At 30.9% G+C, this 22,162-nt stretch overlaps 1 protein-coding gene and 1 long non-coding RNA gene across 4 annotated transcripts; one reads left to right on the top strand and one right to left on the bottom strand.

Annotated features, from left to right (window-relative positions):
• Positions 1–3,746: 3,746 nt before the first annotated feature.
• LOC133177574 (ESF1 homolog) lies at positions 3,747–16,921 on the bottom strand. The gene is made up of 9 exons (XM_061312577.1): positions 16,740–16,921; positions 15,488–15,649; positions 12,669–12,730; positions 10,574–10,640; positions 9,734–9,887; positions 6,951–7,008; positions 5,646–5,717; positions 5,293–5,437; positions 3,747–4,225 (listed from the first exon to the last, which is right to left on the bottom strand). The coding sequence occupies exons 1-9, from the start codon at positions 16,823–16,825 to the stop codon at positions 4,162–4,164; spliced, it is 870 nt and encodes a 289-aa protein (XP_061168561.1). The 5' UTR covers positions 16,826–16,921; the 3' UTR covers positions 3,747–4,161.
• A 428-nt stretch (positions 16,922–17,349) lies between these two features.
• On the top strand, positions 17,350–21,435 carry LOC133177408 (uncharacterized). Of its 3 annotated transcripts, none has more exons than XR_009719723.1 (3): positions 17,350–17,440; positions 20,513–20,673; positions 20,906–21,435. It is a non-coding gene; the product is annotated as an uncharacterized LOC133177408 (long non-coding RNA). The 3 variants fall into 3 exon arrangements; XR_009719763.1 differs by lacking the exon at positions 17,350–17,440 and adding an exon at positions 18,530–18,548; XR_009719696.1 differs by lacking the exon at positions 17,350–17,440 and having other exon boundaries at positions 20,329–20,673.
• Positions 21,436–22,162: the final 727 nt, after the last annotated feature.

Genomic DNA, 22,162 nt, shown 5'->3' with positions numbered 1-22,162 from the left:
ATACAAACAGAAATATAACGATATCAAAGTACTACATATATCCAAAGATATTTAAAATTCTGTTGTTTCACAACAAAACTAAAAACCTGAATGGTTGACAATTTTTATTAGAACTAGCAATTAGATTGACAAGTGAAGGATTTTGTTCGTTTGTGGCTAAAAAAAAAAACTCTCCCGAACGCAAAATATTTTTTTCAAATGCTCTTCTATCTGAAACTTAACAAAACGAAAAGGTTTTATATGATACATTATAGATGTTAAGACAATCTGTCAAATAAATAATGTTTTCTGAGAACACTAAATCTGTATTTTAAAATTTCCATTTGCATTTTAATCGTAACTTGAAAGCTTAGTGATTTTATATCGGTGTTATTTGCAAAAGAAAATTAATTCCATTGCTTCAAAGAAAGTAATCAGAGGCTGAAATGATATCGCCTGTGTATAAAACACTGTTTATACAGTATTCTAATCATTTCTGTTAAACTGATACCTTTTTAATTTTATATGGTAAAATGTCTTCATAGCACCTGAACATTAACTTGTTTAAGAGGTATACGCCCTATAGACTTTTTCATCGATCTTTGATTTCGATGGTATGTGATGCCATGGTTACTAGAATAAGACTTATCAATGTCTCATAAAACTTCGTTCACAATTAAGTACATGTAGACTACAATAAGGCACAAGTCTGTTTTTCCCTTTTTTCGATTTACAGCATTGAAGTGACCACTATAAATATAACAATATGCGAATTTCTTTCAAAACTAATCTTAACATACATGTACATGTATACTTAATCTGGACAAATTTTCAAAAATGCTGTAGACTATAGCAAAATATTTACATTTCTAATTGTTTTCTCTGTGATAACTCTTTCAAAGTTAGGTAAATTGATTTCTTGATAATCAAACCTGAATGTAAATTTCGCCAAGTGAAAGGTCAGGGGCCTAATATGCATGTCAATATCTCGTGCGGTTTATACTAAGAAAAAAGTTAGCCCTCCGTCCCCCCCCCCCCCCCTGCGCGTTCTACGGGCCTGCTTTGCCATTCTTGGTACACTTGAGGGTAGTCAATCACTTATTCGCCACTGGATGCTATTTAATGAAATTTTCACAGAACCTTTATTACATAGTTAACATTTTACATCTCCATACTTGGGGTTTCCCATAACAAAACATGGGCTTTGCAATTTTTATTTAACATTCGGGGTACACTACTATTCACTTATCCACAACTCCTACACCACTGAATGAAATTAATGAGACTTTCACAGAATTTATTACATAGTGGCATTGTGCACCTCCTATTTTACATCTTGATCGGACAGATATTTGGGTTTTCCAATAGCAAAACATGGACTTCGTCGTTACACTCGATAAAGAAGGTACCCATTTTGTTACCACGACCAGTCCAAAACCCCTGAATGAAATTCAATGGAATTTTCACATTTACAAACTGCAAGAAATGCAGTTTGCCATTATACTCAAATAGGAGCGAAGGGTATCAATTGTGTGAGTACAGTGTTCACAGTATCTCTTTAGTTTATCTTAGTTTTAAAATTTTATATGGTATGATTGCAAATTATTAAACGTTTTAGAATAGAGCCACTAAAATAGTAGAACTGGAATTATTTCCAGTCGTGCTCAGTTTGCTTTAGAGATGCTGATCCAAGACAGCGATATCATAAACTTAAGAATAATTCAATCCAATGATATCATTTCTAAACATCTAAAAAAAAAATTACATGTTTCCCACAAGACAATTTTTTAAGTTTTGTATGAAAAATTTTTTGACCTTGAATGGCAATAAACTTTTGTTATTTCTTTCAATATCAATTTCCAGATCATAAGAAATGATATTGAAGAATTTAATTTCAGAAATGAATCATATTTTAAAATATAGTTAATTGTAGGATTTACCTTGATTTTGGACTTAAATTTCTAGAAAATCAATTCCAATTTCCTTCACTTGGGTTATTAGTTACATCCTTTTAACAAAACACACATACACACACCCTCACACACACACACCCTCACAAGTAATATCAGTCATCAGTCAAGTCACTGCATGAAGATACACCTTTATATATATAAAAGTTACTACATGTAGATGCATCCTTTAAAAAACACACACGTAGATGCATCCTTCAAAAATACACACACAAAAAGGGCTATATTTGGTAATGACCAATATCTGCCCCCAAAATCAAAGTTTGATGGAAAAGTCTAATATTATGTTCAAACCGGGGGGAGGGGGGATATCTGCAGAGTTCAGAAGACTTCAAAACATTATATTTTGTCATCAGCCATGACGCCATATGTATGATATGACTTCAAGATGGTGATGTAAATTCGATTTCGATCCATGATTTTGAGAGATATTGAGCTCAGATCTGCTTCAAATCGACCTATTGATATAATGTGTAGAACTATAAAATCAATAAAATATGTGAATATAGTGCTGGAGCAGGTCAAAATTGAACAAATTTAGTCCTGTTTCTTGAAAATAACAGAAAATCCAAATAGTTTTGTGACGTCACAGAAACAAGAACTGCCAATAATCTAATTCCAATCTACAATATTTTTGTTAATTCAGATTTTTCATACAATATATACAATTGTATACCTTTCTAGAGAATCAAAAATTGGTTTTCATCAGGGCAAAAATACCTTTTACCTATGTAGTTCTTTGATGTCAATTTAAAATTTTAAAAACTAAACCTGCATACTTGATTCAATAAATTGCATGTATGTGCATTATTGCTTTATCAAAATTGTAACATTCATGTCCCTTGTAGGTTAGTTGAAATACAAGAAAATTCTTTCAAATGTAAAATTCATACGGATAAGCATGATGATAATCATGATGAGCAAAAATAAGCCTCTAGCTTTCCTGCGAAGTAATGAGATTATAGGATTGGATTATACTTCAGTCTATGATATAAATTGTCCAACCCTGGAAAAATAAATGTGTAACTCATACCAGACAAATTTGAAAAATAAGGTGTTTCGTTGCCATAAATCAGGGACATTTTGACAAAATGTTAAAAGAACATCAGAGAAAAGCATAATTGTCAGCTTGTCTAAGCTGAATGTTTAGAATCTATTACTTGACAAAACTTTAGTCCTCAGGCCTAGTAGACATATTTCTTTTTTACAGGAGTGGATGTAATAAATATTTGTTTACTTACCATTTTTGCACTGTCTTCTTGGTCAATATACATTAATTTGGATCTTTTGTTCAGTTCACATTAATTTTGAACGATAACAAATGAATTTTACTTTAAATTTTTAATTTCTTATTTTTGCCCTTTTTCATCAACTGTATATAGTTACAATGAATGATATCAAGATCAGTCTTTGGTCCAATTTATATGAATAATTTATACAGATATAAACAATAAAATGTCTTTTTTCTTTGTTAGTGGGGATACTAAGGGTTTTAGTCATTACAGAAAAAAAATTACATAGTCTGCTTATGCGGGTAATGTATTTTTTCTGCAATGTCACAAAAGTTCTGTTCCCTACACTAATCAGTTAAACATTAATTTCAAATTAACAAAAAACAAACAAAAAAAAACAAAAAAACAAAACGTTATTGTCGCTAACATGGAGTCAGCAGCATACAGAAAAAAGAATATCTTTAAGACAATCGTCAAGTGCTTTCGAAACAGCTCAAATTACATCAGGTAGTTATGGTTTTCTAGGTAAAGTCTTACTCTTACCATCTTTACTAACAACACCAGATTTCCTATAAATATTTTTATTATTTTCAATTACAATGAAATACAAATAAAATCAAGAGAAAGGCATATAATACATGTATTGTGAATTTTCATAAGGAATTTCCATGTATCTGGACGGAAGATGACATAAAAAATTAATATAGCAAATGGAATAACATCAACCAAGACAGTATTCACCTCTATGGACTGCCTTCTTGAGAAATATATAACAGTTGATTTCTACCACTGATGGAATGTTGATTGTACAAAAACACAGTCACAAGTGCAACAATGGTATACAAATTTATACATTTAACATCATGACCATCGGCATTTAGTTAAACATTCACATGTCTGTATTTGGAAATAAATACAGTATTGTTCAGGTAAATAAATTGGCACAAATACACACAGAAGATAACAGAGAGTTGCTTCCTTTAGTCGGATGATGCTGATACAATACCAGAGTCTTGTTTGAATTCATCAAAAAAATCATCCGCACTGAAAGTATAATGCAAGTCCCATGAATGATAAAATTTAAATCAAATGAAATACATGTATCTCAAAATCTGATCAAATTATTCTATAATGTTGCAATATACAGGTACTGTATGAAATGATTGAATTCAGATATTAGGTTCAATTTATTTATATGATAACTGATGACTGTAATATTTTTCCTGTAAATAAATGGGATATCAGAGATGAATTACTATTTGGTTAAATTGATGGAGGGAAAGCACTAAAATACCTTTATCATCAAAGATGTGCATATAAGTTCACTTTTGGTGTAAAATGGCCCTATCAATGTACCTTTTCTCTGTCCCTACCCTGAATTCAACTATATGCTTTCATTATATAATTTTATTGAAAAAAAAAATTTGTGAAAGTTCACCTACTAAGGACAGGGCTTGTGAATATGCAATGTTCTTGAATTTTATAAAAAGGTAGTATATTGTATATGAAAGTACATGTACATATTCAAGAAAAGGACTTGTAACATTAATATTTTTTTCAGTTTTTGCCATGAATCTATTCCTATTTAATAGTAATAATAGGAGATACTTAAAAGATCACATGTATGAGCACAACCCTCAATTTAAAAAATAAAACTATGTATTAATACAAATCAATAAGAACTCTTCAATTTTTATAAATACAGTTGAACTTCGGTATCTCGAACACTGATATCTAGAATTCCATGGATATGTATTTTGGAAGTCCCAACTTCTTATACTTTAAGTATTTTACCCTGAATATCTCGAAATTTTTTCTTGGTCCCATTTAGTTTGAGATAATGAGGTTTGCCTGTATTTGAAATGCCTAGATCAGGGGTTATTTTCTATTAAAAATTTATGTATGTAGTCATCACAGACCCAGATTTATATATGAAGTCATCAGACACGTTGGAGATTTTCAGAATTATTTCATTAGAATAGAATAGTCTTTTTTCAATAATTATGAAAATTTTACATGGCCAAATATGGCTCTCTGTAAACTTTGCTCTTTGACATCCATAGCATTTTATTTTTAATGTAGGGAAGTACAATGCTGGCTAATTTCCTCACCTGTTTCTCTCCTCTTCTCCTTCATCTTCCTCATTCTCTGAACTTTCACTTTCACTATCATCATCATCATCTGAATCTTCACCACTGTCATCAGATTCCTCATCACCAGACTCATCACTTCCCGACTCATTTTCCTTTTCTTGATCTATAATGGTTCGATCAATATCAAAACCTTTTCTTTTTATTTTTATTAATTTGTATATTTACATATACATTTTTCTGGTACTTCCTTTGCTCTACATGCATATTATTTTGTGATTGAATAGATTAATGAGAAATTCAAATTTGAATTCTTGTGAATCATATTTTTTTAATAATTCTATTTCGATGCAATTAATAAAAACATTTCATACCTAAGATAATTTTCTCTTCTAATACTGGTTGAAACTGTAGGGCAGTTGGATGTGTGGGCTCATAAATCAGTACTGAAAACAGAGAACTCACTGGCATTTAAATTCTTACTATAGTTATAGCCACATATGATATACAGGTAACTCTTGATGGCTCGAACTTCGATCTCTCGAAGTTCTTGATCGCTCGAAGTGAGTCTCCGGTCCCGAATTTTTCCCCTATATAACTAAGCAAATATACTCTTGATTTCTCGAACTCTTGATCTCTCGAAACCCTTGATCCCTCGAAGTCAAAATGCAGTCCCGCTATGCATATTCTATTAGAATTTACCCTCGATACCTCGAAGTGGCTATGTGTACACAAGGTTATACAATTATAGCACCTTTAAATGGCCCCAGGCAAAAGACGCGGGTCTCGAGGAACGGGATGTTTATTCAGGTGACACTTATGATGCAAGGTGATAATTGATTTATAATTAATCATATTTTGCCTATATGCTATTAAAATAATTATCATCGACTGTCTTACGATAATTTAGAGACGCAGTGTCAGTGAAAAGTAGTAATTGATTATATGACGAAACACTAATTTAATTTTTATTTCGAGTCAGTGTCAAAGTTAAACGAAATATGAAAAAAACAGAAACAGCCACAATGTCAGTATGACGACTATTATTGGACAAATACTTACAGAACTGCGTTCAATGATCATGTTTGGAATAGTCAATGCTATGTACGACGCTGTAAAATGTCGTTTTCATGTAACGAATGCGTAGTATGATGTCCGTATAAAAAGAGTAAATAAATATACATGAAATGGCGATATACATTTCTGCTTTACTCAGCTTAATGAAATATTCATCTAAATTACGAAAAAATATCGTTTTATAAAAACCACGTGTTAAAGGTTAGCACTGCATGAAAATCATTACATCTGGTAAGATTAATTTTAAAACCTGTCAACAAACCCGGAAAATTCCGGACTCTTGAAAACTCGAACTCTTGATCTCTCGAAGTTTAACCTCGGTCCCGCGGACTTCGAGGTATCGAGAGTTACCTGTAATTCCATTCATAATATGCATGAGAGATGATCATGAAGTAATAATAGTAAATATAGAAGAAAAGTGCATGGAATTTGAATACAAGATTTATGTAAATTGAAATGACATGGAACACTGTTTACTGGAATAATTTTTTTAAAAGAAATTTTCTGGAATAAAAATATCAAATCACATCTCAAAGTCAGAGTGTTTTTCCAACCCAAGATTTATCCTACGTGGGTATTAGATATTTAAGAGATTTACTTACTCATTTTGCACAGCTTGGCTGCTACTACATATTCTTTTTTCATCAAGCACTCCAAAAACTGAAACATTCAAGATAAAGATTAAACACACTGTACACAGGAGAAAAATTTTTCTACATAAATCAAAGTTAAATAAATTCTTGAGATTTCAAATGTCAGATGCCATTAAATAGTTATTAAAGATATTTATATCATATCTGCCCATGATTTTAAATTATTAAATGCTGCATGAACTTATTTTCAAAACATTCATGTCTCTGTATTTCGTATAAAAATAATAGGTCCCATCATAGACGAGTGCATAAAAACCATCTACATAATATGTACATCTATCTACTGTCATCAGCTAGCAAGTCAAGAATTAGATGCCAATCATCATATCATATACTGTACAAAATGCAATTTCATATTTTAACGGAGATTATTTCATATTTTAATGGTGATTATTTCATATTCTAATGGTGATTATTTCAAATTCATTTTAATGGTGATTATTACGGAAGCCCATTAGTGCCAACCTGTATATATGAAGGAAAAGCAATATATAAAAGTAAACCTCGATATATAAAGGAAATGCGAAATATATAAACAAAAGCTCGATATATATAAAGGAAATGCGAAATATATAAACAAAACCTGGATATATATAAAGGAAATGCAAAATATATAAACAAAACCTCGATATATATTAAGAGAAATGTGATATATATAAAGAGAAAATTTTCCACTGCGTGACCTGTGTCGCTCAGCTGTCCATCAAGATTATATACAGATTAACTCCTGGCAGGGGGAAATCAGTTTTACGGTACTCTTGTATTACTTTCCCAGAATCAGCAGAATGGTGCTATTTAATAGTGTTTGTTTATTTATACATGCATGTATATATCGATGAATTGTAATTGTAGCATTACTTAATATAATGCATTTAATTGAGTAGATGAGCATTTAATTATGTATTCATGAAATAAGTATGTTTATCGTATTTTCTGTGTATTTATTGGCTTTACATGTATTTGATCAACTTCCTTTTTACAACTACTGTACCTTGTTACTGTTTTACAAAAATTTAGTCGTATATTACCTTAAGTTTGGTTTCACAACCGAGAATTTATGAAAATAATGTTAAACATGGACTCTTAACAAGTTAAGTTTTTAAATACCCTAATTCAAATTAATTTAAATCTATTATAAAAATAATATACTTAGTCCAGTATATCCCCATTGGTTTCAAAGAAAGTGGCTCCCATCAGCCACGTACCTCAAATCACTTGACTCACTTGACTTGATGGGAGCAACTTTCTTTGAAACAAATACTGGCACATTCTTAGTAAAGATAAAAACTGCAATGCGATTTTCTCTGAATTGCCTATTGTGTCATATAAACGCAATAAAAATTTGGGTGATATTATCACCTCCTCACTAATTAAATAATCTGTATAACAGATGTGCAAATAGGCTCCTGATGATGGCGGATTTGCAGCTAAATAATAAAATGTAAGAAATTAAAAATCATAAACCTCATATCACACCGCTGAAACACTAAATTAGTGTCGAGTCAAGTGATTGAAGGTACGTGGCTGATGGGAGCCACTTTCTTTGAAACTAATTTCAGTATTAACAACCAAAGAAAGCATTTAATTGTTTAAATAAAACATTATATCACAGACATGCATTTTGCACTGAATTATATTTCAATTGAAAATACCCAAAATTTTTATTGCCATGAAATGAACATATCGAGCAAAAAAGTTTTGATTTTATTCTGCCCCATTTGAAATGTGAGAATAAAGCGTCTTATTTATAAACTTTAAATTAATTTAAATCATCATATTAAGACACATAAAGAAAACGCAATACACTTAAAACCATCCTGAAACTGAGCCACATCTACCGTTTTCACTCGAACAGTAGCTCAGGGAGCCGCTTATCAGATGTTGGCGAATCCCTGGTGTAACGAAGGTCATTAAAGGTCAGGCGATGGAATATATTGCATTACCCTTTATATATTATACCGATGTTTGTTTATGTATTTCGCATTTCTCTTTTTATATATCGAGGTTCTGTTTATATATTTCGCATTTCCTTTATATATATTGAGGTTCTGTTTATATATATCGCATTTCCTTTACATATATCGAGGTTTGTTTATATATATTGCATTTCCTTTATATATTGAGGTTTGCTTTTATATACTGCGTTTCCTTTATATATACAAGTTGGCACTAATGGGCTTCCGTAGATTATGAATAAGCATACTATGGGCAGCTGGAAAGGTGCTAAAATTTGAATCTCACTAAAATGCATATAAGTTTCAAGTACACAATGATTTACTGTTCATAAAATTGAGTGCATTTTCTTTATAAAGAAACCTTGTTTCCAAGTGACCACCATGACACAGTATTAAATGTACAAAGAGAATTCTGTTGGAGTCTTATGTAATTTATAAAAAGCTTCTATGTACAGAAGAGCATGTTTGTAGCAAGCACGGATACAACAAATTCTTGATATAAAATAACATATCATAAACTGTATATGACAAATTACTGTTATAATTACAAATTATAACAAAGCACTTTCAGATGTCCCGGTAATTTGATATACAGTTAAACTTTGGTATCTTAAACTCGGATATCTCAAATGCCAAGGACACATCAAAGTCCATAAGGAGTTCACTAGGAGCCCTAACAAATCAAAAACTGTATACATATAGCAAATTACTGTTGTAATAAAGCATTTTCAGATGCCCCTGGCAATATATAGTATTGTTTAATTGTAGGTAAGTTACCTCCATAAGGAGTTCACTGGGAGCCCTTCTCTCCTCCTCCTCACTGTCACTATCACTACTACTGCTATCCTCATCCTTACCCCCCTCAGCTCCCTCTGGTGGTAGTTCCTCTTTAGGTTTGGGTTTTGGTGAATCTTTCAGGTTCACTGGTTTCCTAGTTTAAATAACATATAAATGTGGAAATGGCTATCATTATGCACATATATTAAGGCAGTACTAAATCCTATAAAAAAGAGAAGTTTTAAACACCATTTCTGCATACTCTTTGAAGATAAAAACATTTCTTTTTAATTTTGACAAAGACAATTTCACCAGAGTACACATATTTATCTATATATATAGTGAAACTTGTCTAATCCGGATGTTGTATAATCCAAAATATTGCCTAATACGATGTAATCTTTAAGTCCTTTTCAGTAAATTCATTTGTTTAAAATGATGTCTAATCTGAATTTCTTTGGAACCAGTGGTGTCTGGATTAGACAAGTTTTACTGTATATAATATATCATATTTTAACACCATTATCACTGTGAAATCACTAATTTTCTTTGGGGTTTAATTTTAGTTATTTTTGTGGTATGTACTGACCCCTGAATTCCATGAAATGCTAAAATTCAAACTAAAGGATCAAAAATCTTCCTCAACCACAAAATCAAATCCCCATGAACAAATACTTTTTTCTTCGAACCCACAAAAATAAGTATTTGTCAGTAAATCATAAATCATTGTAGTTTAATGTTCTCCATAAACTGTAGTCACAATATTATCATTGTAAATTTTTTTAAAGATAGGAGAAAAGTTGTACAAGGTACATTTTTTTGTACACTTCATGAACTTACTGTTTTGGTCTGGATACATTTGCAGAAACAACGAAGGGTTTTTTACTACCATCATCATGGCTGCAGCCTATATAAAGGAAATATTGTTTATTATAATTCTGATATTCAAATATACAGACAGAAACACATGTTATTAAAAAAAATGTTTCCAATAAGGTAATTCAAAGAAAATTGTGAAACTTTTACAGATGAAAGTACCAAGCATATATTTTTCCTTTCACATTTCTCTCACATTGATTTCATTATATATTAAGTCAATGGGAAAATTTATTATAAACCAGAAGTCTCTGTCGAGACTGTAGCTCTACTGTTTTGTACTTATAACAATGGAAGATAAAAGTAGCACTTGGACTTGAAACTTTGCAACAGCAATAAATAAAAAATGAACCTTAACTTAGTCTCTTTTTGTAGCAAGGTTGCAATCAGACTAAAACTGTAGGAGGAGTAGTCTTTAAAAAGAATTTTACAGAAATTCAGATTCTAGTTACCATGGCAACCTCATTCACCAGAATCAAAAAATGATAAAGACCATATGTGTCTCAGTGTAGTCTACTTGCATACCACACTATATTAAAATCAGTTCAAACTGTAGTAGGAGGAGCATTTTGAAAGTATTTCACAGAAATTTCTATATTTATTAACCATGGCAACACCGTTCATCAAAATCAAAAAGCAATGTACAGAATTATGTATCTTAGTGTAGTCTAACTGTGTGCCAAGTTATTTTGAAATCAGACCAAAACTGTGGGATGAGTAGCATTTTGAAAGTATTTCAGAGAAATTTCTATTTTTAGTATCCATGGCAACACCATTCAATGAAATCAACAACTGATATACAGGGGCCCCTTTTACAAAAGAACTTACGACTAAGACCAAAATTTAATTCAGCTTACAACTTTATAATTTACATGAAATAAAAATGGTTTTATTATTTTTAAAAGGAATGTAGTAAGATATTTTTACTCTAGGGATTTTAAAGAGAATCATAAATTTTGCACAATCAAGGAAAGTTTTTGGTCTTAATTGTAAGTTCTTTAGTAAAATGGGCCCCAGAATTATGTATCTTAGTGTAGTCTACTTGTGTGCCAAGTTATTTTAAAATCAGACCAAAACTGTAGGAAAAGTAGCATTTTGAACATGTTGAAAGTATTTCACAGAAATTTCTATATTTAATAACCATGGCAACATCGTTCATCTAAATCAAAAAACAATATAAAAAATTATGTATCTTAATGTAGTCTAATTGTGTGCCAAGTTATACTGAAATCAAACCAAAACTGTAGGAGAAGTAGCATTTTGAAAGTATTTCACAGAAATTTCTATTTTCAGTAACCATGGCAACACCGTTCATTGAAATCAAAAACCCATGAAAAGAATTATGTATTTTAGTGTAGTCTACTTGTGTGCCAAGTTATATTGAAATCGGACCAAAACTAGGAGGAGTAGCGTTTTGAAAAATTGTTTACAAACAGACGGACGGACAGCTAGACAGACTGACGGACAGACAGATGATGGACACCTTACTATCGCATAAGCTCTTCTGGTCTCTGACCAGTAGAAATAAAAAAACTACTTAAAGTCTAGAGAATTTTAGCGTTCAATATTTTGGTGCTTTATTGAATTTTATTGAATTATTTAAGCCCCAATAAAAACTCCAATAAGCAAATCATAATCGCTTGGTAGTATGTGATATTGAACAATTCCAGAACAGACGCTGATATTACACAGTTTTAATTTAAATACCGATACTTAGAAATTCTCATTAATTTTGAGTTATATATATTAATAAAGGAGTTATTGAACTTATAGGTGAATATTGGTACTTGTTGGCTGTGCAAATGAACTTGCAAGTTCCTGCATTTCTACAGCCAACTAGTGCCAATATTCACCAGTATAAGTTCAAATAACCCTTTATTATTGAATAAAAGTTACACACACAGTATAATTCGGTATAATTTGTGTACATGTGCAAAGAAATTGCTTTACTTTCCTGAGTAAAGAAATTGCTTTACTTTCCTGAGTAATTACACATTTTTTAAAACATCATGACATTAGTTTGCAAGTGTTTTAAGCTTTAAACTTTACAAATACTCACTATGTCCTTTTCGTATGGCGTTAGCTCCCTTAATTTCCTTCTCCTCTCTTGGTTCATAAATTCTATACATGATTTAAAATCAAAATATGATAATTTAAATAAGCTTCTTGTCATTTCTGATATAATGCAGTAAAAAATGTTTTACATACAAACAGCTTACAGTTATGTTGAGAGTATGATTTCTTCACACTGTTAATTTGACAATCCACAAGTTTCATTTGTTTTTATCTTCCGATTTTAGCAATATAGGTAACTCTCTGACTTGTTACAGTTATTATCCAATTAAGAATAAAATGACTCTCTTCATTCCATGGTGCCATGATTCATTAAGTTGTCCTCAAATTTTGATAATGATGCATACGAAAATTTCATTAGGCAAATCTATTGTATGGTTGTTCCATATTGCACATGAAGTGCAGAATTTCATTTTATGCTAATTTTAACAATCAGTTATTTAGATAATTTTCTTTTTTTTCCCTAACTTTTTTCCAGAATGAATAATGTTGAATTTTCACTGTACATATAAATTAAACATTTTTATCTTTAATTGCAATTTAAATTTGCCTTTGGATAGGTTACCATCATAAATTTACTTGTCCTACCAAAAAATATGCTTGTCCCACCTTTTTCTTAAATTATACAAAATTAAAGCATTAACATTAATTATTTCTTGAATGAGACACTACACAGGGACCAACCTAGATCTAAAATCACTAAATTCTCTCAGAGAGAAATTTTGGGGAAATTTTCTAATTTTAAGGAGACTTCTTATTTAGCATGTTTAGCGTGTACAGTGCACATTGATTATTAATCTTAAAATTTTAAATACATGTCACTGTATATACATGCACATGGACATAAACTTTCTCTTTATTATCAGGGATTTATATGCTAACGTATCCTTGGCATTACTTTAACATCCCAAGAATACTCAAAGATAAAAAAATTGAACAAATTAAATCATTTGAATCAATCAATCAAATTGATGTTTTCCAATTACAAGACATATGAATATCTAGCATTGGAATAAAAATGCACGTTGTCAACCTAAAATTCTCTCAACTAATAAAAATGATTTCATTATTTTCATTACTTAAGGTAGTATGGGATACCTCCACGTTATGACGTATTTCCGTTTGAAGTATTGTTTTGATTTGCATGAGTGCTTATTATCGGGTCAAAATTTGTAGATATACCGTTGAAAAGAACACTCTGAAGCCTATTTTAATGCAAGTTCTCACAAGTCGGCATTTTAAGTAAAAACAGACAAAAAAATCGCAAGTATATAAATTTACTTATAATTGTACAACGGACATTTAAAAAAGCAAACCCCTGTAAAAGGTAGTTTCAACATTGCTGCTTTTGAACACTTTTAAGCAAAAGCTGTATTTCAATTGTTTGAGTAACTGTACAGCACCTTGTGTGCGGTGAGGCATGGATAAGTGCGATTACTTCACATTGTGCTGAATTATCACCAATCAATTATCACGTTAACCAGAGCTGGACTTTTTTGTTATTTAATTCAAGAAGTAACTGTTTGGTCACAAATCAGCTAGCTGTTGTATATAGTCCCAAAACGTTCAGATGAATGCAATTGCTCTGAACAAGACACGTCCTGGAAAGCGATTGTCCATGCATTGTTTTCAAAACCGCTCAAAGTTGAAAACTACAAAGTGCGATTTTTTTATGGTTGGGAAAAAATGCTCATCATTTCTAAAATAGCACCCAGGTTTTTTCAACCCTTGGAAAATAAAGAAGGATAACTCTTCCGTTCGGATCTTTTAATTCAAAAAATTTTTAATGCATTTTATATTTTCCATTTATATATATATTTTCAATTTGTTTATTTCACTTTGCTAACATATTAAGAAACATTCTTATTGTAGACTCTCATGAAATGTTATCCGACTGTTTTCAAGAAATAAAGTTTTCCCAGTTTTTTACGCTTATTTTTTGTTGAAAATTAAAATAATACTAAGACATATTTCTTGTCATTTTTGTTTTTATAAACACTTTATATTAGCAAACGCCTGCCTATAATATAAAGCTTATGAAAAAAGAATTACGCAAGAAAAAAAATCGTTTTTGCATTTCTCATTAAAATAATAAAAAAATTATTAAAATTACACTTTAATATACTGAAAGGTGGGGGTATTTCAAATCCTTCTAATTTGGGTACATAAATATGTAGGAGAAGTTTCGTTTGGTATCCCATACCACCTTAAGAGGAAAAATTTACATTTAAGATTCAGATTTATAATATTTCAGGGCATTGGAAAAGTTAAAGTTTCATTCTATTCTCCTCAAAATTCTTTAATAAGATATCCTTTTTTTTTTAAATTAATGCGTATTTATTTAATGAAAAAGGTGAAGATAACGAACAGTGATCGATCTCAAAACAACCTACAAAAACAATACAAATCTGTATGATTGCCAGTTAACAGTGCCAATTAAATACCAGTAACTTGTCTGTATTCACAGTATGAATTTAATATTTTGACAATAAAAAAATTCAAAAATCCCATTCAACTTTTTTGATGACATCAATAGCTACCATGTTTTAAGACTTGTGTATATTTTAACAACATGTTAATGGGTATATTCTAGAGGAGTTCCGAACGAGTATTCGATGTAGTGGTCAACAGCAGCAAAAACTGTGCTTTGCTGTGATTCATGATATTTGAAAAGCGGTAACACGAAAGACATTTGAGTATATGTTTTTTTTTAATTGGAAAAGCACTTGTACGCAGGCATGCACCACTTATCAAATAATTTGCCCACCAAACAAAATTGGTTGTCCTGGGCATATATATCATCACCTTGAATTCTCTCGACTTAAAGACTGCCTCAATTCCTCCATATCTACTGGTTCTTCATATCCTGGTAAATCATCTCTTCGACTGACGGACCGGAGGTTGACCTGTTTGGTTGGGGTGGGAGTTCTCCTGGACTGGGATTTATTTGAACCTGGGGGTGGCATTCTACAAAGAAAACAAGCTTATGTACTACTTAGATACATGTAGATCTATATCTTCAAAATTGAAACTGAAAGATTATCTGTTTAGACAAACAGATGTGTATATATACACCAATTCTTTAGTGTTTTCTTTAAAAATAAATCATTATCAGAGACATAAATAATGACACGTGTCTCTGTTATAATAAATAAATTTGAAAAAAATAGGCAATAAAGATGACTTTATATATATGATATAGTTTTGTTAAAAAAATTAATGGAAAAATATATTTATGCAACCTCTCTATAAATCTGTTTCTTGAATTTATTCATATGTATTTGCAAATGTAAGAAGACAATAGAACATTGTAGAATATATTTCAATATACTAAAGTCATGGTGACTGTCATACACCGGTACGTCGATTTACCCAAATGGACCCAAATGGAACCCAAATGGACACAAATGGACCCAAATGGAACCCAAATGGACCCAAATGGAAATCAAAATGGACCCAAATGGAAATCAAATGGACCCAAATGGAAACCGAATGGAATATTAAATATACAAATAGAAATATTTATTATTGTATTATCAAGTTGTTACTTATTTAAAATGAAAATAATGAACTTACAAATGGAGAATATTTAGTATTCATTTCTAATATTGTATTTTGAAAATACGAATTAATTTTCTTTAGTATTCTTTAGATCAGCAAAATTATTGGGGGGGGGGGGGGGGGGCACAGGCCCCGTAGCCATGAATTCTATATAAACTTTAATATGAAATACTTCAGTTTTGTATACAATGATATGCAAAAGTTATTACAAATAGAAATAAAGATTAATTCGTTTTTTAAAATACAATATTAAAAATGAATAATTAATATTCTCCATTTGCAAGTTCATGATTTTCATCATTTTGAATAAGTAACTACTTGAAAATACAATAATATATGTTTAATATTCCATTTGGGTCCAATTGATTTCCATTTGGGTCCATTTGGATTTCCATTTGGGTCCATTTGGTTCCATTTGGGTCCATTTGGGTTCCATTTGGGTCCATTTGGGTAAATCGACGCACCCTCATACACACATAAAAATTCACAACCATACCTCTTCTGGTCTCCGCCTTGACGATAAACTGCTCCATCTTCTCCAAGAATTGGAAGAGGGTCCATTCTTCTGTCTGGTCCACTCATTTTAACGTGTGTTTTCCTGTTTTGGGTATATTATCTATTCACTGTGCACTCCATGATCAGTCCATGTTCATGATGTTGTTTACGTTAGATGTTAAATGGTCCACCTAAAATCCGAAAATCTAAGCATGTACAAAACACAAGTTTTTGAGCTAGTCATAGTTCAAACTACAACTTTATACATTATTAATCATATAATACTGGAAACAACAGCTATTTGTAGCGATTATTTTTCAATATTCAGAGACAACATATATATATATTTTTATATTTTTTATTTTTTTTTATTTGTCATATAAAATTAAAAATAAATATTAGTCAAACAACATAGCTTTTTCATATTTTGTAAATGAATTAAATATTTTTTCGTTATTTCGTAATGTAATGCGAGAAGTTGACATTAATTAATGATCTAGATCTATAATATATCATGATGTATATTTTCGTTATTTAGTCAAAATATTTCAAAGCATTTCTGAAACCCGGGTGTAAGCGTTCGTATGACATAGATTATTGTGTAATAAACACCTTGCTCAGTTGCTGCTTGCATCTCTGCAGTAAGAATTAATTAAATAACTTTTGTAAGTTTGTTGAAAATACACAGACAGTGTAATTACAGTAAGTATTTGCTTATATTAACTTTTAAAAGTTTTGGCTTTCCAGAAAGAAATTGTTGTTTTAAAAAAAGGTACGCTTAAAGTTAAAGAGACAATTCGAAATGAGTTCAACAGGTCTGGTACAATCACTAGATTTAGCTACGTAGCTTAAATTACCTACATAGCTTTATTTACCTACCTGAAGTAGCTTTATTTAGCTACCAATTCAAACTTTTTTCTTGAATTATCATTTTTCTCAGGATGTACAGAAAATCACAATTTGATGCAGTGATAATTTTCAACTTTAAACTCATCTGAAAACAATTCATGAAAAAATCACTCTTGAAGATGTGTCTTTTTCTGCGCAATTGCAGTCAAAGTTCTGAAAGCTTTAGGGCTATATACAACAGTTAATTTGTGACCTAACAGTTACTTCTTGAATGATATAACAAAGAAGACCAGTTCTGGTTAACATGATAATGGATTGGTAATTATTCAACACAATGTGAAGTAATCATACTTATCTACGCCTCACAGCACACAAGGTGGTGGACAGTTACTCAAACAATAGAAATACGTCTTTTGCTTAAAAGTGTTCAAACGCAGCAATGTATAAACTATCTCTGCTTTAGATTGCTTTTTTAAACATCCCTAGTATAAATATTAATAGTCATATACTTGCGATTTTTTGTCTTTATTAAATAAAAAGCAAAACTGTGAAGAACTGGATTGAAATAGCTAAATAAAGCTACCTGAGGTAGGTAAATAAAGCTACGGTAGGTAATTCTACCTACGTAGCTAAATCTAGTGATTGTACCAGACCTGTTCAATGATGCAATATGTGACATGTCACGAAATATTTGCCTTCTTTAAATACTACTATGAAACTAGTTGATCAGAATTGGTGGTAGCCTATTTTCTATTTTTAGATTCCTCCCTTTTGTATTCTTATAGTAGGGACTAGAGGTAACTAAACTATATTTAAAGAAGGCAAATATTTCTTGACAAGGGCTTGTCAAGATCTTTGTAATAGTTGGACTGTCCTGTTACACAAAGTCAAACCTCATTATCTGGAACTCAATGGGACCGAGAAAAAACTCCGAAATTTCCGAGGATTCGAGATATCCAGGGTAAAATACTTAAAGAATAAGGGGTTGGGACTTCCAAATCACTTCGACATATCCATGGTATTTGTCAGAGATATCAGTGTTCAAGATAATCAAACTTTAACTGCACCACAAAATGCAGTCTTAATTTAAATAGCGTTTTCAAAATTATATAATAATTAAATGATAATTATATGTTCCAAGAATGTAATAGTGTTTCATTTTTAAGAAATTTAGATACGTGATAAAAACCCTTTAAGGATACACCAAAGATTTCCAAATGCCAGAATTCAATTTGCATGTAATTCTTTCCTTATCAAAGAGAACGTAACGAAAGTATATATCATTTGAAAGCTTTTATAATTTACTATTTAATTATCTTAATTTAAACTTTAATTAATAACTTATTTAAAAATTATTTAAATATTAATGTAAATTTTAGTGCATGAATATTTTATAAATCAACTTTTTTGTATTTAACTCCTCAAAGTTGTCATTTTGCCTCAAGGTAGATTAAAGATTGAACTTAAAAATTGTATCTCAGATTTTTGATAAATCTTCTAATTCAAAAGTTATAGCTATTTGCACCTCAATGCTACCAGTTTATTGGCCTAATTTAACATTTCCCTCAATAATTCCAAAACTAAGCTAGATATCAAAAATCTGAGATATGGTTTTGTGAACACACATTTGAGAAGCAACCATCCAATTTTCAGAGAAATTGGTCAATAAATAAGGGAGCTGATTCCTTTGAAATAATACCACAAACTGTCTGATCTTACTTTACAGTAGAGGGCAAAAACCCATTACACAACAAAATCTGCCAAAGCTAGGAATATATGACACCTTGGAGATTCAGCTTTACCTGTCACTTAGCCATATTTCCTATGCATATTCACAAGAATGGGAGGTTCTTTTCTGTATTTAGATGCTTTTAATTAAGTAAAATAGGTTCAATTCTGAATCAGAAAGATTTCCTGGCAAAATGGCAAGAGCTATGCTCCACCTCCTATTTTATGGTCATCAGTGATCTGTTAGATCTCCCTCTCAAAATCTAGAGTCCCTGTAGTTTAATTACTGATAACCTCTGTGTGCCTAATGAAGAATTCCCCAAGTGGTCACAATGATTTATTGCGTCTTTCATGTGCAGGTAGTCAAAGATCAAATCAGAAGCTTCAATAACGGAACATTCACATGTGGTAGTGTTTATGTTTCATTATTTTTCAATAATTAGAAAACCATTTCATAATTACCAAGAATTTTACGTGCATTATAAAGCAGTGATTAACTTCTTTTTCTTAGCCAAAAATCTCAAAATTGTTGAAAATCTTAAGAAAAGCCTTTGGTGTATCCTTAAAGTCATCCTCACAACGTCAGGGGTCCTGAGTCAACAAATTGCCATTAGACCCCAACAAATTTCATTCGATATTCTACAGGCTGACTGCAGTGATGTCTTTTTGGGGAAAAAAATCTTGATTGTTTTTCTTATCTCTCGGCCAATCACATTTAACCCTTTCAATGAGAAACAGCCTGTAACATGTATTGAGGTGTTAACTGCGTAGTTTTTGTGTATGTTTTATATCAACTGATGTAAGATCTGATCTGATCGGTGCTTCTCAATAAAATAAAAGAAGCCAACCCGCAGAATATCAATGAAATTTGTCAGGAGTCCAACGACAATGTGTTGACTCAGGATGTTGACTCAGGACTCTGTTGTTGTGAGGATGCTATAATAAAGTAAGTCTTGGAACATTGATTTGATATACAGTCAAACCTCATTATCTCAAACTCGAAGGGGAAGAGATAAACTTTAAGATTCTGAGAATATGAGATATTGTGGTTAAGATACACAAAGAAAAAAAGGATTTGGTTTTCCAACTCACTTTGACATATCCATTGTATTCCAGATATGGATTTTCAGGATACAAGAGTTCAACTGAATGGCATTTTTCAACATCCATTAAAATGTGCTTATTTCTTTTTTAAAGGAGACTTTGAGGTACAAAAATGAAAAGAATTGGACCACCCAAGAAATGGACAAGACACAGAATTTATGATGTCTTGTTTCATACATCAGTTAGAGCATTACATGTTTCTTATGTTTTCATGACAGGATATTTAATAATGCGTGTGATTGGCTATGTCAGAGGTATGTAATATATTGGGAAAAATATACTATAAAAAATATGTTAACTAAATACATTGATATTTTATTGCTTCATGTAGGTAAACTTATGCTCAAAATGTTAAAAGAGGAGACCTTTGTGTCTGTTTACAATAAAATAAGCAATTGTTTCAAGAAAAACAAATTTTTAGAATTTTTTCTAAAATTCTAAGCCATTTAACTGTTTTATAAAAAAAAAAATGCCTTTACTTTGTAGTTGATAAGCCTAAATTCCTTGAGGAACATAAAAAGAAAGAAGCTGAAAGAATGGTAGAGCTACAAGAAAAAGCAGAGCGAGAGAGACTAGGATTTTAGCAGGAAAGAAAGACAATGTAGTAGAATGCTGAACATTTTGTGATGATATTTGTGTGTTTTGAATGTGTGTGTTGTATGTATGGTTTGTATTGTAAATAATGGTTTACTAGGTTTTACAGATGTACTATACAACTTGTTGAAAAACAATTATTTTGTATTTACAGCGTAATTGTAAAATTACACACAAACACACCCCTTGAATTATATATTATGTGTGTGTGTGTGTGTGTGTGTGTATATATAAGTTAAATAGAGTTTTAAATTATTTATGCACATACACTATAGATCTTTTTATTTCAATAAAAGATATCATCAGTATTCCTTTACTCAGAAGCAAATGATACATGTATCATGAATGTAAACGTTTTTGTGCAAGTAAGAGGAAATTCTTCTTTGTGATTACTGACAACTAATAAAAGTATGAAAATTAAACTTTCTTTCTCTATTTCAGTGATTGTAATTAGAATTCCAACTTTGGTTATAAATTTGCCATCAAGAATCTACATGTATTTTAAAGTTAAAATCGTACTAAATTTACAGGTGAACTGATGATTCAAGTAGAAGGGACCAGTCTAGTAGCTTTAACATCTAGAAGTAAAATCACCCTATCTGATAAGAACATTATGGTAATAAAGGATCCCTCATCTGACTAGATCATTGATCTGGATACAGTTACATGGGAGAAATATCCATGATGTTTCATGACCTTTTACTTGTGAATATTTATCCATTTATTTTATTGTGTATGTATGTAGAATGTTTCCTCAGTCTTGAAAATTTTGTGAATGGCTTTCAAACTGACAAATCACAAATAAAAGTTGTTTGTAACAAAATGGTTGGTTTAAAGTTTAGGATCCCCTTATCTGACTAGTTCATTGATCTGAATATAGATCACCCTATCAGATCAGATCACTGATCTGGACATAAGATCACTAATCTGATTTTATCATTGATCTGGGTATAGAATCACCCTATCAGACTAGTCCATTGATCTGAATATAGATCACCCTATCTGTTTTAACATTGATCTGGATGTAAGATTACCCTATCTGACCTTTAACATTGATCTGGATGTAATAGCTATCCAACTTCAAATTTTAACTGTAAAAAAAACACCCTGTATGACTAACATTGAACTGAATATAGATCACCCTAAGTG

The sequence above is a fragment of the Saccostrea echinata genome, unplaced genomic scaffold (genome assembly GCF_033153115.1).
Source record: "Saccostrea echinata isolate AGI-Se365-2 ecotype Australia unplaced genomic scaffold, CSIRO_AGI_Sech_v1 ptg000001l, whole genome shotgun sequence".
Classification (NCBI taxonomy): Eukaryota; Metazoa; Mollusca; class Bivalvia; order Ostreida; family Ostreidae; genus Saccostrea; species Saccostrea echinata.
This window is presented reverse-complemented; position numbering and strand designations above follow the sequence as displayed.